Source organism: Rissa tridactyla, chromosome 14 (assembly GCF_028500815.1).
Source record: "Rissa tridactyla isolate bRisTri1 chromosome 14, bRisTri1.patW.cur.20221130, whole genome shotgun sequence".
NCBI lineage: Eukaryota > Metazoa > Chordata > Aves > Charadriiformes > Laridae > Rissa > Rissa tridactyla.
The window spans coordinates 1,378,870-1,396,468 of NC_071479.1; the positions used below are offsets into that span (position 1 = coordinate 1,378,870).

General features: G+C 44.2%; 1 protein-coding gene across 4 annotated transcripts in view; it reads right to left on the minus strand.

Annotated features, from left to right (window-relative positions):
- The window catches only part of DDX31 (DEAD-box helicase 31), a 50,151-nt gene that overhangs the window by 27,735 nt on the left and 4,817 nt on the right, over nt 1-17,599 (minus strand). For 3 of the 4 annotated variants that reach the window (XM_054220528.1, XM_054220531.1, XM_054220530.1), the window contains exons 7-16: nt 17,521-17,565; nt 15,922-15,963; nt 14,122-14,186; nt 13,184-13,303; nt 12,675-12,781; nt 12,014-12,249; nt 11,488-11,664; nt 8,851-8,910; nt 2,868-2,918; nt 705-844 (exon numbers count right to left, since the gene is read on the minus strand). In XM_054220528.1, coding sequence (XP_054076503.1) covers nt 705-844; nt 2,868-2,918; nt 8,851-8,910; nt 11,488-11,664; nt 12,014-12,249; nt 12,675-12,781; nt 13,184-13,303; nt 14,122-14,186; nt 15,922-15,963; nt 17,521-17,565 — 1,043 coding nt within the window. The remainder of the gene's footprint in view (nt 1-704; nt 845-2,867; nt 2,919-8,850; nt 8,911-11,487; nt 11,665-12,013; nt 12,250-12,674; nt 12,782-13,183; nt 13,304-14,121; nt 14,187-15,921; nt 15,964-17,520; nt 17,566-17,599) is intronic. The other variant, XM_054220529.1, reaches the window with a different exon arrangement.

Sequence of the window (17,599 nt, forward strand, 5' to 3'; positions counted from 1 at the left end):
CTCATCATGTGTCAGCCATCAGGTAGCCGACGGCACACTGGGCTGCTCCTTACCCAGCCTGGCTCGCTCTCCTCACCGTCTACTCCCAAGTCCGAGCTAGAGGCGGTGTAAGAGAAGCCTTCTCAGCTAGCTTGGAAGCACACCCCACTTTTGGTCTGCAGAGTCCACCCCCCCCTTATTGCCTTCCAGGACCATACCGGGCACCCACCACCTGCAAAAGCCTCTACTATTCCTGTCACAAGCCACTTCACAACACATCGCGGCCAATTACCTGCCAGATACGACCCACGGCTCCCTAGCTATTTCTCTGCCGGATCTCTCCTGAAGAGAAAGCACAATCTCTGACAATATGGTGCTATGCAGGCAGATGGCCAGTTAGCATCTGACAGGCTTGTTTGACTTGTGATCTCCACATAGCCACAATTTGAACCCAGGGCCGGAGAGATAACAACGGAGTGCAAAGGATCTCCAACTATTGTCTCCTCTCTGCCCCTCACCACACACACTCACTCACGCACAATCTGTCACGTTGATGATTTTCACACACTTTCCTTCTCTCCTTTTGCTAGTCTGGGGCCGGTCCTGGATCACAAGAATTAATAAATTCTTATTAAAACCTGCACGAGACACAGTCCCGCTGAAAGTGCCATAGAAGGTTAATTAGCAAGGATGAGCTGAAACTTTTGTTCGCGTTTCTGACTCACTTAATCTTGTGAGAAGCCAGCAAGCTGACATATTCTGCCTCCGAAGGCGCCAGGACAAGCAGGCTGTTCCCGTGACAGCCAATGCGAGCCGTCCTCCCGATCCGGTGGATGTATTCCGCAGGTGAAGCTGGAGCGTTATACTTCAAAAAGGGAACAGGAGAAGGGAAAGGAGGAATTAACAGAACACAGCATGTTAATTATAAACGAGACACTCAGCCCGCTCATCTGAAACAAAAGGGATCTTAGCAAAACCCACATGCTGTACCTCCCTCGGAACTGGCCTGTTTATAAAGAGCCCATCGGGCTCATCCCTGTAACCATCACTCAGCCCCCTCAGCCACAGCAGCTTTTTTGACATGTGAATGTGACACATTGGCCAACTTTCAGATAATAGGACAGTTTCCCCCTCTCAGTGTCTCTCTTTGCCTTTTACATTTTATTTCTATACAGGCATGTCAGGAAGCTGTTTGCTTCCCTTAAAATAATAAAAATAAAAATCATCTCACAAAGACCTCAAATCAAACAACCCCCGGGACTGCCCATACAGAGCAGGAAGCTGCCTGCTCTGCATTTGGGAGAAAAGCCGTAAAATAAAAGACAAGAGATTCAAATTTGGACGTGGGCTAAATTGCTTTGTTTTGATTAAAGGAAGTAACAGTGGTTACTGGATAGAAGAAATCTAAGAGAGAGGAGGGAGTAAGTGCTTTCGGCAGCATATGACAGAGGTAGCAACTGTCTTCCCATGTACAACTATCAGGCACTATGAAAATGTTGCTTAAAGCCCCCCCTGATATAGCGGTGCTTCTCATTTACTTCACTGGGAATCAAAACTGCCCAGCCATTTGCAAGATCTGGTAAAGGGTGACATATTTCCCCCCCTTTAACCTCCCCCTATTCTTCCCTCGCCCCCCCCCCGGCACTTTCCTGGAAAAATGAACATGCACAGAGATACTGCTCAGAAATGAGCCCTCAGCAGTTTAACTGGAAAAAACCCAACAACCAAAGCCCACTCTAGTGTTTATACCTGTGCCCTCTGGCAAAGTTTCTACTGGCTAGAGGTGTGAGTGAGATGCTGTGAGCAATCTAATTGCTCCCTGCAGGTCCTTGCTCTTGGACACAGCTCTCAGGACAGCTGAGATTTCGCCTTCTGGACACGCAGAAGTCTCCCAGGGCTTTAGGTAATTTGCACTGCATTCTAACACTGGCAACTATATCTTTGGTTAAATTATATTAATATACAGACCTGGGAATTAAAGACTTCACTTCCCCAGCCTTCTCCAACTAGCTAGCTGCCTACACAATCTTTTTTAAAAAACACAAAATTAAAATCAAATTTGTTACCTGAAGCAATGAGGTAGAAATGAAGAGGCTTGGTTGAGGCTCTGTGACCTGTTCGTTTTACCCAGGTGTCACTCGATACACAAGAATCTCTGGATCAGTTTTTCCTCCATTCAACTAATGTTTTTTTAATTATAAATCTTTTATAAGAATGAAACCTGCCTCATGCCCCCAGCTTCCTCTTTGAAATGACAGGCTGCTATTTTTAATGTTCAATCCATCTCCCTTAGTTTCTGTTTGTTTTTTTTTTCAAAGACAATATTTCTGTCAACAGCAATGCAGCACCGTTGCATGGGGTTTGGTTTTTTTTTCCAGGGGAAATGTGAACTATGCAGTTCTACTGAAAGCCGAACGCTTACAGCTGCCCAGCCCAGCAAAGCCTCACTTGAAACAGGCCGGTCATTGCACAGACGCCATTGGGCTACTCAGTGTTTAACATTAGCATCGCACTTAAATTCCTCATGGAACTGCCTCCCCAGCAAGCTCAGAAAATTAGAAACACAGAACTGCAAGAGAGATGGCCAGTACTTCACAAGATTTGGCTTCCTGTGGGGGGAAACGGAGGGTGTTTCCTCCCAGCCATTACACAGCTGATAACACTGGAGTTATTGAAGAGGAAAACAGACCGTCAAAACCAAACATATGACAGCAATGCTGTATCCTAGCAAAACCCTGAGCCCCAGTCCTGCAGCCAGGAACACACGGGTCTCCCACACCTGTAGGCATCAGCACAAAGCAAACTGCAGAAAGAGGGTCTGGACTGGAAAGGGATTTCAGCTGAGCAAGACTGCACTTAACACACAGACACACACAGAGCAAACCTACCTGCACGATCCATGTAACTTGAGGCAGGTCTAGGCCACGTGCTGCAACATCCTTTAACATTAGTAAAGAAATTACTTTAGTAAAAACACTTGGAAGATATCAGCAAAGTAAGCCCTCTTCTGGGATGGAATTATACCAGGAAACAACTGCCTATGCAAGCAGGAATTTTTTGTTCCTAGTCTGGGGAGACATGGACTGAAGGTCAGAGATAATGTTGAGGGTTTAAAACACAAGGAATATTGTTAACAGACTAATACAATAAAAAATTATCTACTACTATGGCCCAAAGCCTGGAGGATATAAAACCACCTATTTCAGGAGAGTGGTGTTGAATTATAGAAGTCTGCTACAGTCCCTTTACGTTTTATCCGAGAGAATCAACTGCCCTAATGACAGTGATACCTTTGGTTCTTCAGCTGGTTTCATTGATGACAACAGATCTGCTCACAGGCACCTACTGCCCAAACAGTGAGAGAGGCACAACGAAACCTCTGGAGGGTAACACCACTTCTGAGCACACCTTTCTCCACAGCAAGGGTAAGAACTAAAACCAGGCTGCTAATGAGGGAGAGGAAAACAGCCATAAAGCAAACGGTCAAGGATTCTAGGCCTTGAGCGGAATGTCCAAAGATGCACTGATCTCTACCTACAAGTAATTAGCTGTTTCCTAGGTGATGGTCTGAAGCTGAGGAGCAGATGACTTGCAGGTCGCCTGGCCCTATGATAAAAGGCCAACAAACAATTTATCAGAATCTGCAGGAAGCTGGAGTACAGCTCGAGGAGAGGGGACTACAGGAGAGCTCTCCCTTAGATTTTCACCACTCTGGCTTTGATTTGGAGAAATAAAACTCAGCCCCAAAGAAAAGGGTCTGAAGCTGCTGTCAGGAGTGTTATTTGATGTGCCAGCTGGTGAGAAAACCCATCAACTTGGAGAAGGACTTGAATGAGACCCCTTAGTTATCTACAGCCAGAATAGCTTAAAAAACATACCCTTTCAAAGTGAAAAGAGAGTTTAAATACTGTTCAAAATGGAGAGGGAGAGCGCAAATATGTTTCAATCTCCCTTCTTGATTTTCTGTTCATTAGCAATGTCCTCACATACTCCTTGGATTTTACATTCACCACGCGCAATAACAGAGCAGGTGTGCAGATTTAACTCTGTTAGGAAATGTTTTGGAACACATGTATCTTTTAGCTAGTTGCAAAATAGAATATATTAAGAACGTAAGCAGGAGCTTAATGTACTAAAAATGTGTCAGCCACCCACTGAAGTGTTTTCATGCAACTCCCACACACGTTAAAAGACTAGGAAGCTGATGTTTTGGCAGCAAAGGCCTCCCCATAAGCACTAGCCAGGTTGCTTTGTGGCTCCAACTGCAGTAAAAGAGGAGACACTTTCCACAGCGCCCACTCTGAAATCATATGCACTTTTGCTTCAACACGCTCATTAAGAAACGACTTGTTCCCAGAGTCAGAGTGAACAGATGTACAAAAAGCCATTTAAGGGAGGTTGGAGAAAATAAATCAAGAGAAGTCAGGGAACGTGTACAGCAGTTACCAGGATAACAAGATTATAAACTCTACAGCACGATCAGACAGGAGTGCTGATGTCTGATCCCGATCTGGCTGGGTCTGTTAGATACTTCCATGCTGACAAGTCTTTGGTCTTTTCCTATACTGTGCTCCTCACCTCCAGTATTCTGGGAAAGGCTGTGTTTGACGAGAGGGCTCTGACCTTGGGACAGGGTCAGTTCCTCAAAAATAAACAGATAGCCAAGCCGTCCCTGTGTCAGGAGTAAGCATCTCCAATGTGGGGAGAGGCAGACGGCAGGGGCAGGAGCCACCCCTCTCACCCATCAGGAGTTTTTCCCTCCTCTTTTAAGACACCTTTTCTCTACCCCTCTGGCTGGGAAACTACTGCCGCAGACAGTATTGTTCTCATGTGCGTTTGCCAAAGCAAGCGGGGAAAGCTGAAAAGGTTAACAGAAAGCCTAATAAATAGCCAGGGACAACAACATTTTAGGCGGTGGTGCTCTCCCATCATCAGCCTTGTATTCACTATTGTTTTCACAATGCCACCAACTCCACTCAGCTGCTACTGACACATATCAGCAGCTATTCTCCTGGGGTTTAGCTTGGCTTTCTTTCAGAAGTGTCTTGGGATTTACTGGTAATTGGAGTGTTTTGCAAACTCTCAAAGATTCCTCAGTATCAGTCCACCTGCGTCTCCTGTAGCTCCTTTTCCTCAAAGACCATCATGGAGATCAGCAAGGTAGAACTAGGATAAAAAGTTTGAGTTGATTTGCCTTCCTCTGCTGGCAGAGCCCATGAGCTTCTTGCTTCTCAGATCTTTAGCAAATACTTGTGGGTCACTTTGCCAGGAAAGGGAATACAACTCCAGCGACAATTATGCATTTATACTTGCACTACATTTATTCCAGCAGCAGTAATCTGCTGCTGGTGCACTTTGAAGAGGCTCAACAGATTTCCAATGTACAATGTACCACCCTCCCTTCTTTTCCACTGCCCCAGACGGCATTCCCCTTTCCATGCATGACCTCACACCACCATTCCTTAGTAACAAGGAAATCAAGAATATGACACCTCAGCAGGTCACTGCTGATTCCCTGCAATGGGCAATGGAAGGAGAATTAAGTGACCACCTCACAGGAGCAAGGAGAAATAATCTACACCAGCGTAATTTTAAAGAAAACCCAAATGCCAAGCAAACACGATGATGTGAAGCCTTAATCATGTTCCTGCCCTGACTCCAACGGCAAGCCACAGAACGGCACAGTATCGAGGTACAATCCACCCGAGGGCCCCCAGAAATGATGAAATTTCTGCTCCTAACAATTCACGTTACCAGCCTGTGCTCCTCGTGGTGGGGTACGGAGGGGTGGGTGCAGGGGAAAGGAGGGCAGAAAGGCCACACCAAAAGCGAGGCATATCACTGCAGAAGATCAGAACAACACTGCCACAAAAGTTTTTGCAAGGGCCTTGGTTTGCTCAGTCCCTCTCACACAATTTAATTAGGGCAAAGGAAATTGCTAAAGTTGCTTTTGAAAGACACTCAATGGTGAGGTCTTGAAGGCCCTGAGCTTGACAATTGGCTGCCTACATGAGGCCTAGAAGTACAGATGGAAGGCAGCTTGCTCAGGTGCCAGGCTGTCAGTTGGATTAAAATGACTCATTTATTTACCAAAGAACCTCACAAAGTGCTTTAGCTAACAGGCAGAGAGGGCCTAACGGCTCTCCAAGCTGGGGAAGAAGCTCTCGCGCCTTCCCGGCCTGCCAAAAGTCATTACTGCCGAGTGTGGAAAGCCATCAGCAGGGTAGAGACCCCCGTCGGCAGGGTGACAGATTGGGCTGCGTAATCAGAGGAGGAAGGAGAGAGCACAGAAGCTGTCAGAGGCGAAAGCTCTTGGCTGGGGCCGCCAGAAAACTGGCAAGATGAGTTAGCGTGACTGAGTAAACAGCAAACAATCTCCAAATGATCTTTCCTCTCTCCCTGGAAGAGATGAACTTGTTTAAAAGGCACATCCCAAAGGAAGCCGCAAAGAACTTCAGTGAAGGAGAGAGAAATAGATCTGGATGAGACCCTCTGAGATACACGGCCCTTCTTTATTTTCTTGTCTGCCAGCTTATATTGTCTGGCAAAAATATTTTATGGAATATATTAATATACATATGACACAGAGCAAATTAATAAAAGGAACAGCAGGTCCCATTGCTTACTAGAGCGGAAAGATGGGTGGAGAACGTGGCATAAGGGACAAGGGAAGGACGGTAACGTTATTGGTGTTGCTCTTTTGTGAGCCAGGTTTCAAAATTTTGTGGGCACGAAAGGCGATTTTGCAGTGAAAAGAACAGAACCACCTTTCTGCAAAACATTTTTGCTGATATGAAGAAAAGTGTCAGAAAAAGCAATGCCCTCAGAGGCAGAAGGTGGTCACAGTGCCTGGCTGCCCTTTGGACATCTGCGTTGGGGAGGCACCTGTAATGTGGGACTAGCGCAAAGTGTATCTCTATATTAAGGTGTCCATATGGTCCCCATTACTGTGGTAACAGGCCACCTCCTGGTTTCAATGCATTTGTCCTCCCAACATCTCTGTAAGATAGAGCAGTGCTACTATCCCCATTTTACAGATGGAGAGATGAAGCACGGAGAGATTTTGGACTCAGACACGCAACTTACTGTGCTTAACGTGCTAACCATGTGCCAGCTGAGCCATAGTAACCATAACTGCCAGGATTTGCATCCCTGCCTTGCAGTAAATGCAAAGTAGCTTAGATTAAAATGAAGGAGGGTTACGATAAATGCATTACCTTACAGTACCTTCGTGGCAACCTAGGTTAATTCACATTACCTCCTCTTTATGACAGGTCAGGAGCAAACACACAACTATCGCTGCTCAGCTGACATGCGGCTACTTGCCTTGTCGTCACAATTCCGCATCCACTTGTACGGAGCCTGTAGCATGGCAGGAAATCAAACCACATCTCCAGTGTCTCAAGAGGGGGATCCCATCCACTGGGATTTCTTCATCCAACTTATTTTCCTTCCTACCTTGTCAACAACTCTACATTTCCTGGCAGATTTTTCCTGCCACAGGCTGCATTTCCCCTTCAAACGGTCTCACCCAGGAACCGATATCCCAGTGATTCCGTTTTCTCTTTGTCCGAAATCGAGCATTTACTGTCTTTCTAAACTCATTAAACTGAAATTTGAGTAACAAGACACGTCCCTGAAATTTCTCGGTTATAGACAGCATGTGCATGAAGGATAACAAAGTTTAGCTATTTATTATTTAGAATTTGCCCAGCACTTTTTATGTTCAAAACACTTAACCTACACCACTGAATGATTAAGCTTTGCTATCCTCCTCAGTTGAGATACTTAAGTATTACCTCTGTATACAGGGAAATCAAGTTATAGTTGTTACACTTATGCATTGCAATGATGCATTTTGACCTTGATCCAATCACTGAAGGGTTGCACACACAAGCGGGACCAAGACTACCATGTAACAAGTACAATTTTACAGGTGATAAAATACATAATTTGGCAGCGCAAAATCAAACATTCCTATATACACGGCAGTCCTATTTTGATAAAATTCAGCCCCCACTCTCTGAAAAAAATTGCAACTAGTTTCCTTTAAGAATAATGTGCTGCAAGAACAGGAGTCATTTCAGAGCTGGAGAGGGTTTCTCAGCTCTAATTACTCCCGATCGCTGTAATTTACAAGTTTGCGGTGGGTAGAAATCGCCAAGATTCACACATTTTCAGATCAACAGCTGCCACTATTAGAGAGCAAATCGTGCAGCCTTCTGCACCACTGCAGCAGGCTAGCTGTGGCACCGACAGGTCAGAAACGAGAAGCGGAAGGTGCCACCACAACACAAGGGTGCCAGCAAACTTCAGTAGAGGACAACAATTTCTCCCTCAGCACCCTTGAAGGAAGCTTGAAGGGCAAAGCATGGAGAGCAGCAGAGCATGTGCATTTCTAATGACACCATTCTCTGGTTGGGCTTCCCTTCCATCCCTGCAGGTTTTTGTTTTTAACCTTGGGGTAGTCATTAAGATGGGAAATATCACATTACATCCAATTTACCTGGCAGTTATGGGGCACACTACAAATTAGGACTGCGTTCTATTGACTGCATGTAGAGGGCAAGGTTCCAGATTCAAATGAACGGATTTTTCCAGGCGTTAAGACCACGCAAAATACTAAGAGGCCTCTTGTATAAGACATACACTTTTTCTGTATACAGTACCTTGCAGCAAAACATCATGTAACAGTTTGCAAAGAAGGCACCAGGCCTTATTTAACATGTGAGATGCAGAGAAAGAAGATGACTTTCCTCAAGGTCAGACAGTGAGCTTGAATTAGAGCTCAGTGCCAAATCCCCTGTTCTACCATTAGATATCAGACAGGCCCGTTAGCATGGAGCTGCAAAGGAACTCTAAGTTACTTACAGTGCAAAGCAAGATGCCGGTCTTGGATTTTAGGAACTCCTGGAAGACCTCCGTTCTTTCCTAGAGGATTGAAACAGAAAAATGAAAAGAGTGCTTATGCACATTACAATCAAACCTAAAGCAAATCAGCTAACGTAAGAATTTAACAACTACGCCTCATTCACTCTAACATGCACAGCTTCAAAAGCAAAGGAACTGACTTCACGAGTTCCAGTCAGACTCTTTCTGCAAATGGAAAAAAAAAATAAAATCTATGGCATATAGGTGTGGTCCCAGGCAGGAAGGCACAGCATCTGAATGGGGCAAGCCTGAAGGCATTTGGTCAAATCAAAGGAGCCAAGACCTCCATGGTTTGCACAGAAGCACGGCCTGTGTATGTCAAAAAGGAATAACTGTTTTATGCGGAGAGAGGATCCACAAAGGATTAGGCAGCAGCAACAGAATAAACTATTTCAGATGGAAGGGGCCTACCATGAAGCACTAGCATACTTTATGGGCAACAGAGGCTTTTGTGAATGCAAGAAAAAGCTGGACATCTTAACTGCTGTCTGTCCAGTCACACGATGGGCAGGATAAGCCCATTTTGTTGACACAGCGATATAGTCACATCACAAGAAATCAGCCTCATCATGTGCCCAATGGGGCGGGCAGACAGTCACTGGACTGACTGTGCAATTAATAAGTATCGGGGATGCTCAGCTGCACAGCTGCTCACGTGAACTGTTGTGGGATAAGTCTTCAAAGTAACAGGGCAGGAGAGATGAGACCTTGGCCAGAAACTCCTGCCCCAGGGGGCAACGATACAGGACTCCTGGGCCCTGCAGGCAGCTGCCACAGAGCTCCCAGGGCACCCTCCCATGGCCTTCCCACAAGAAAACGCCTTGTCCTGGTGAGGGCCACCGAGGCTGCTGAGACAGGGATGGAGGTCCTCCCTTCCCACAAGCATTGAGGCAGGTGCTTCCCAGTCTTGCCCTCGCTGCTGGTCTGCACCAGCAGGCTTCCCACAGCCCCCACTTCTAACACAAGCTCGACCTGCATTGTCGGTCCCAAAACCTTCCTAAGTACACTACAGTTAGTTAAACTAACTACTTTGGGGTGCGGGTTTTTTATCTCAATAAAAGCAACATAAACTGATTCTCCAGCCCACACTACTACTATGGTTACAATCTCTGAGCATCAGTAACCAAAGGCCTCAGTAGCATCTGGGCTTCCCTTGCCAGTACCACCTAATCCACCTACACTCCCTGTCCTTAGCTGTGAGAAACAACCGCACGCTCACACTCCCTTGATCCGATTCCATTTACTCTTTTCCTTGTCAGAGCTCAGGCTGCCTCCAGCCTCAGAAACACCATACCCGCTTCCTTCCTGTTCCATTTGCTTCCTCCTTCCAAAATATCCTTGTTTCCATGTTTCAAGCCTTTTTCCTCAGAGTTCTAGCTGGGGATGAAGTCAATGTCCTGCTACGTTGATGATAAAGAAGCAGCCTTCTGTACTTGACTCCCAGCTAGGGGTACTGCTCTAGGAAAGAAGGGAAACTTGGGCCTTGCCGACACACTGAACCCTCTGCTGACAAAAATTAAAGAAGAGAGCACGCTGTATCTTGTTGACAATGACAGCAGCCGTGCTCAGCAGTACCATATGGGATCCACAATTTAGCTCCATTAATGCTCTTAATTTGAAGACATCAAGCACTAATTACACACTGGGTACTAAAAAGGCAAAACCCTTCCCCTGGTGCCAGCTACTTAGTGGTGTTCTGTTGGCTTAACAGCTGGTCAGGGTAGAGTTGGGCCAGACCAGGCCTGCTCACTCGCTCAGGCAGGCAGGTTGAGGAAAGGCCAGACTGCAGGGACAGCAAAGCACATGTTTCTGGTCTCCACAGGATGGGAATGAGTGAGAAAAAACAATGGCTCTTCACCTCTTGCTTCCTCAGAAGAGCTCTATTCATTTACTATCTCTGCTGCACAGCTCAGAGTAGAGCGGTAACTCTCTCCATCACAGAACAAGGGAAGGAGCAGGGGTTGAACTTTCAAGGGAGGTCCCTCAGCTATTGAGAGGAACGCTGCAGTGACAGGTCATTTGACACTCTTTTGGCCTCTCAGCCCTCTGTAGCAAGCTCCAATCTCATCATCCAGGTCTATTCAGCTAAAACCTAGACCTATTTTGGGGTAATTACTGTTATATTGCTATTATTCCATCTCAGGGAAAAGAGCAGTCTGCCAAGACACTGTTCTTCAAAATCAAAGCCCAACTCCTCCATCCTTATCTAATGGGGGCAAGTTTTGAGGCTTGGATGAGGTTTTCCTTTGGCATTAAAAGCTTGTCTTGACTGCACGAGAGAGAATCATGGATATATAAACGGTTTAAGCACACCCACTGGGAATACTGAACGGCTGCCTCAGCCTGCTGAAATAACACCTCTCGCCTCTTCAGCTGTGTTTTTCAGATATAGCTACCAAGGTACTTTCCAGAAGTGGGACAATATTCTTATTCTCATTAGCAGATGGAAGACTGAGGCCCCTAGAGGTGAAATGACTCTCTGTCCTCTCTTCTGCCCTCCTCCCCAAAATAACCACACAATAAATCATAGGGAATAAGGAATAAAACTGCGTATCCTGACATTTTGAGAATGCTTACTTCCTGTTCCATGTTGCCGTGCAGTCGTAGAAAGCGTAAGCATGCAGAGGAGACAGATGAACGTTCAGGCTGTTCTGACTCTAGCCCTCCTGAAAGGACCTTTAGAAGCAGCTCATAGTAGAATTCCACTTGTTCACAGCTGGAGAAAAAGATGATCATCTTGTGGTGTTTTTCAAACTGCAAGATAAACAAGAGAATTGCACATGACCATTTCCACAGGCCTCTCCCAATTCCCTGATTATTATAAGATCTAGATGGCGTCCACTTCTAGAGATATGATTATCCAGGAAAGGATTACAGAGTTTGACACCAACTACTGAGCCCACAAAAGAAGCACAAGCACATGCTGCAGAGGTATCTCAGTGCCAGCACGCGAGACACACCTCAGCTCTCTTGTGGCTCCCTGTACACTAGATGCACTTCAAAGCCCTAGATCTAATCCATGCTACCCTTCACAGAGTAACAGATAAAGGAGGTGTAAAGGACAAAGGGCTACTTCGTAATATAAATGCAAACAGAGTCTCACCTTGCATTTCTCAAGGATAAAAGCTGCTAGCGTGACAAGCCTCAATTTGCTGGGGACCATCATGACATACTGCTTGAGCTTCTCCGGAACAGCAAAGTTTTCCTGGCCCATGCAGTTTGATGAATTATTGGGTTCTGTATCCATTTGTGATGCTGGTTTGATCCCCTTCTGGATTTCATCTGCTATGGAAATGCTGACAGGATCATTCAAACTGATATCAGCCAGCCGTGTTACTCCTGAATCACAGAAAATGAAAAATACGTGAAGACCAGTCTGGGGTGCTGATGGGGAGGGTGGTGATATATTCAAATAAAAAACCCCAACTAACACAATTCCAGTGAAAAACAGTAAAGGGCAAGGAACTGATGAGCCATGCCTCAGACACGACCGAAGACCTCCACAAACTTTGGTTTAGGGCTTAGCTGCTGCAGACTCCACCAAAAGCATCACAAGATGCTGCTTCAGCCAACTGTGTTATTTTACATTATATAAATGTCTTGACCAGATAGAGAGCATTTGGCAGTCCTGTGTTTTAACCACGTATGCAGAACCCCCCCCCCAGATCTTCACTCTATCAAGAGTGCAAGAGTCGTGCGGCCTGGCTCAATTCTTGCCTTAGCAACTGACTTCTTGTATGATACTGAGCAGATCTATAACCTACCTTCTGTGAGGGTGGCTGAGAGCAGGACATTCTGATGTCTCTCTCTCTCAGTGTTTAAAGCGTTGAGTATCACCGCTACATCCTTCTCAAAGCCCAGGTCCAAGATCCTACAAAAACAGCAAAGGTGATGAAAGGTGTTGTGGGAATGAATGAGGAGAAAGTCTTAAGGCTACATGAGCCAATTAGGAGTAGGAGAAGTGCTAGAGCTGATCAGATCTTGGGCCCATTTAGCTTCATGTTCCATCTTCAACTTTTGCCAGGGTCAGACACGTCAGAAGACACTGAGAGAATCTCTGCAATTAATAATTGTACAATAATCTGTCCAAAGGGGACATTTCTTCCTAATCCCAATAATCTGGTGCTTGGCTGAGGCCACTGAGCATGAATTGTTTATGATCATGTGCACACGTGCTCTCTCTCACTTTTAAAAAAAAAATTTAGTGAGGTATCAAATACAGAGGCAGAGGGTATCATAATTATTTTCCATAACTAAACACTCAGAAGTTTACCTGTCTGCTTCATCAATAATCAGCCACTGAGTGCGACGGAAATGAATACATTCTGTGGACTTGATGTGATCAACCAGGCGACCAGGAGTTGAAATGAGGATATTTATCCCTTTACGTAATCTGTTTAGATTAAAAAAATAATAATCCACAAACATCCAAACCAACAAAAAAACCCCAAACCCCTAAAACATACAGATTAGCAGTAACTCTGGAATAGGAACTCAGAGCGAGGAACTGGAATGTACAGAGGAAAAATTCTTGGCCACAGTAAAATTAGCAGGGACAGTATTTTCCCACTGATTGCAACAGAAATTTCTTGCACAGCTAAATTTTATCCTTGATCATCACTGACAGGCGTTAAGAGGCATACTCAGTGATAAAGGCTTGGTGGAAAGAAATATTAATAATATTAAAAAAATTGAAGCCACCGAAGCTAGTTTTCCTTTTCTAATTGAGTACTTTTTTTTTTTTTTACTGTCAAGCGTAAACTTCTTTTTGTGTATGCTTATACACTGAGAAATGAAAATTCCATTTTGGATTACCAGCTTACAATTCAATTCTTGAAAAGGGAAAAGAAAGAGACTTTTAACACCAGGAAATCTCTTCTCCAGAAAGCAATTTCCCCCATAACAAATACTGTAGACAGCACTCAGTGGTAAGCAAATACAGGTGTTTGTCAGAAGAGGGGGAAAAAAAATACTGACACAAGAGATCATCTTCTCAGAAGGCTCATCAACATTTTAGAAATAGACGCAACTGGGGGAAGTGAATACTTCCTGCTGACCCAGTCACTGTGTCTGTGTAAGATCCAGGGGGATCACAGCTTGATCCAAACTCACAATCCTCCCACTAAGAAAAGCACTCTAAGGAAGAGTAACAGATAAAAAGGCTGGAGAGCAGAAGGACCCAAAATACAATTTAAGAAGTTGGCTTCCTACCTGGCTTTTTCCGATTTTCTCTTTTCTCCTCCCATTAGCACACCAGGCACAATCCAGGCAAATGGCTACAGAAAGAAAAACCCAAGACCAATATAGATTCTTCTTAATAAAGAGACGAAGCCTAATCCAAAAATTATGTTTCCTGACAAAAAGAGAGAAGACTGGAGCTGCCAGCAGCGTGCATCTGATTTGATCTAACAGATACAGTCTCCGTGCACTCTCTCACCCACAGCTACATATCAATGGCACCTTTAGTTCTAACCACGTAACTTGCTTCCCACATCGTCTAGGAAGATAGAAATGCAATCATTTTTGCACCACTTCCAATCACATAATAATAATAATTCTTTTCCTTCTCCCCATGTAGCCTAAATGTTCAAAGACAAGCTACAATGCTATTTCTTCATCTTGCCTTTAAGCAATATCTTCCTGCGGCCAAGGAAAATTTAAGAGAAGCACAGGACCTATAAAGTTTATATATGTATGTACACAGACCTCCACGCACAGCAGTCACCGTGTCTGTGAACATTAAATGTCAGTCTCATTGATATTGGCAGGAGTTTTTGCCACTTACTTTAATGAGGTCCAACCCTTCATTGAATCCAATATTGCCCAGTATTTACAGGGGAGGTAATCAAAGCACAGTACTGCCATTGCCTCACTCGAGAGGACACGCAGGACAGACGCAGCGCACAGCTTGTACGGATTGCACAAATGCGTGACTGGTAAATAGGCTTAAGTTTGCACGGGTCACTGCTTGCCAGAAATGCTCCAACAAAATAGTTTCTACAAAAGAGTTCCTTTTTAAGGTTTAAAATAAGGAAGGCGTCTAAGCAAGATCCATACAATATCAACTCAGCAGCTGGCATTAGAGTACTTGCATCAAGAGCAGCTCACCTAGCCTTTTTCTCTCAGTAATGACACAATCGTATCACACCCTTCAGTTGTTCAGCCCTTCCAAGGTTCAGACAATCTAAATCTTCTGCTTTGGGTCACTATGACAAGTTTACACTGGACTTGATGGTTACTACACATTACACGTAACAAAGAAAAATTAAAGGGTGGGGGGGTGTCAATTCAGACTTCATCCTTTGAAGGATATCAAAAGTCCACTCATAATAACTTCTAATTACTATGGAAGAAGACTGAAGTACTTCAAACCTCAGCATGACACAACAAAATCTTCCTTGGTAATTCAGCACTAAAAAAAGACTTAGAAAGTGCTTTATTATTTCAAAGAAAAAACAGAAGAGGGAGTGGGACTAGGGATCAGATAAATGATTTAGATACCTTCTAGCCCCACCGTAAGATACTCTGCCTCAATTAAAAGGAAAGCACTATCATTTAACGATTTTAAAAGCCTTCTAATTTCTCCAGCCATTCAATTGGCAAAGCAGTTCACCAGGTTCTACTCCCTGTCTGAAACCCATCTGTCCAGTATTAGTTTCAGTAAAACGGTACTTGTCATTGTGAGAGTTTCCATTCATAACTCAGACTGAAACAATGGTAGGCACTTCTGAAAACAAAACGCTGTGAAAATCAACTATGCTTGTTTATGAAAACACGGGCAACTAAGGTGCCATAATTAATCACTTAGTTGTTCATTTAATAGCTTAAAACATGCTACAGGGAAATCACACTTAAACGCACTTAAAGACAAACAGATTTATCTTTAAGTACCATGTATCTTGCCAGATGCCGGATTTCCTTAAACATCCAGTTGAATTCACGTGAATGAATTGTTTAGCATCCTACAGCAAGAGGCTCAAGGAATAAAAAGACAGAGCACTGAATTCTTACCTTAAGTAGTTTCTGCATTGTATCAAAACTCTGGAGTGCAAGCTATGGAAATCAACAGAAGAAAGTGAGCTCTGAAGAAATCCTGGGACTACAAAAACAGACTATAAGCCCCTTTGGCTCAAAAAGTAATATAATCTAGTTACGTATATTATCAGAATTCTAAATATGTCCTTAATTTTTCTTTGAGAAGCTGTGTATTATTTTATTCTCTTGCATAATCCTTCTTTTATCATCTTTGGACCTGTTCAAAAACCTCTCTACTGGCTCAGCTCCACAAGCCAGCTCCCAGGACAGTACAGAACTTCTGCCGGCTTCTGTGAACGCCCCAGGCAGAAAACAAGCTGAAGCCACAGAAAATTTTGCTCCACCTGAAGGGTAAAAGGGAAAATGGCACAATTTCTGGAAGAAAACCGCTATGAAAAGGAAATGCAGCCCAGAGGTTAGTTATCTTCTGGTGGTCAGGGCAGACCACTTTATTCCTTCACCTGACCCACGCAGTGATCATAGCACTAGATCTAAGTCTCCATTTCCCAGTCAGCAGAACAGAGGCGGGATGTACAAACCTTGTAAACCTGAATGTCTGGTCAGTAGCACGCATTTAGCTGTTGAGTTTCGTGGCAACGAAGACAACCGAGAAACACAATGGTGCTCCCCTGATTCATTCATGGAATGAGTATGTGAGCAGGGCTTAGTTATGGGAGTAAAACTATTTTAAATGCTCTGACTACACATGCTACATGCTATTATTTGCCAGGCTCTCAAGAAAGGCCATTGCTTTCAATACAAGGTAAAAGTAATACCAACTGTGATTACAAATTATCTTCATAAGTACTCTCAGTGGCAGCCCTTTAAGCAAGCTTACAAACACTTTCTTACGTGCTTAGTGTTCATACAGCATCCTAGAGGGGCAGTAAGTTTGCTGCTGTAAAAATTTAAACAGCTTCAGAGCTTTCTCCTTTCACGAAACTGAGCTGAGATACCGCACTGCAGGTTGTATAAAATATTGTGCCCCAAACTAGATACCTGCAATCAGTTCTCCATATGGAAGTTATTATCTTTTGACATAGGAAAAAGAAAAGAAAAAAAAAAAAAAAGGTTGATACCATCCTCTGAAATTGCCTTTGCAATTGCAAGTAATATAAATCAAATAAGAAGGGAGTTCAGTGGAGAAACCAACTCTTGGTAGCCTCATCTTCAGCATTCACTTATGGATTTGAAAATAGGGCTTTGAAAATGAAACGTATAAACCTACACATTCGCAAAGCTGATTTTGTCGGTTTTACTCAATGCCCTGTGTGAGCTAGGCAAGCTTCTCTCTTCCATGCACTGAGCTAGAGAGTTTCTCCAGTCTTCCCAATTATTTCCCATTGCATGAGGAAAACTTAGAGCTTCCTTCTCTCTTACTTTGGTATGTCACTGAACAGAAATGACAACAGGCATCCAGAGAGCAAACACTCTTTCTGTGAGTGCAAGATCCGAGTAAAAGGGCAGACCACACTTTCAAAGACAGTCCCTGGTGGACACACATCTACACACTAAAAATCAGTGTTCATAAACACCCAGATTCAGACAGAATCAGAGAGAAAAAACGTCACCTACCTCTCTTGTTGGGACTAATATGAGTGCATAAGGCCCATCACTGCGCTGCAAACAGAGAAGACGAGGTCCACTAAGAAGA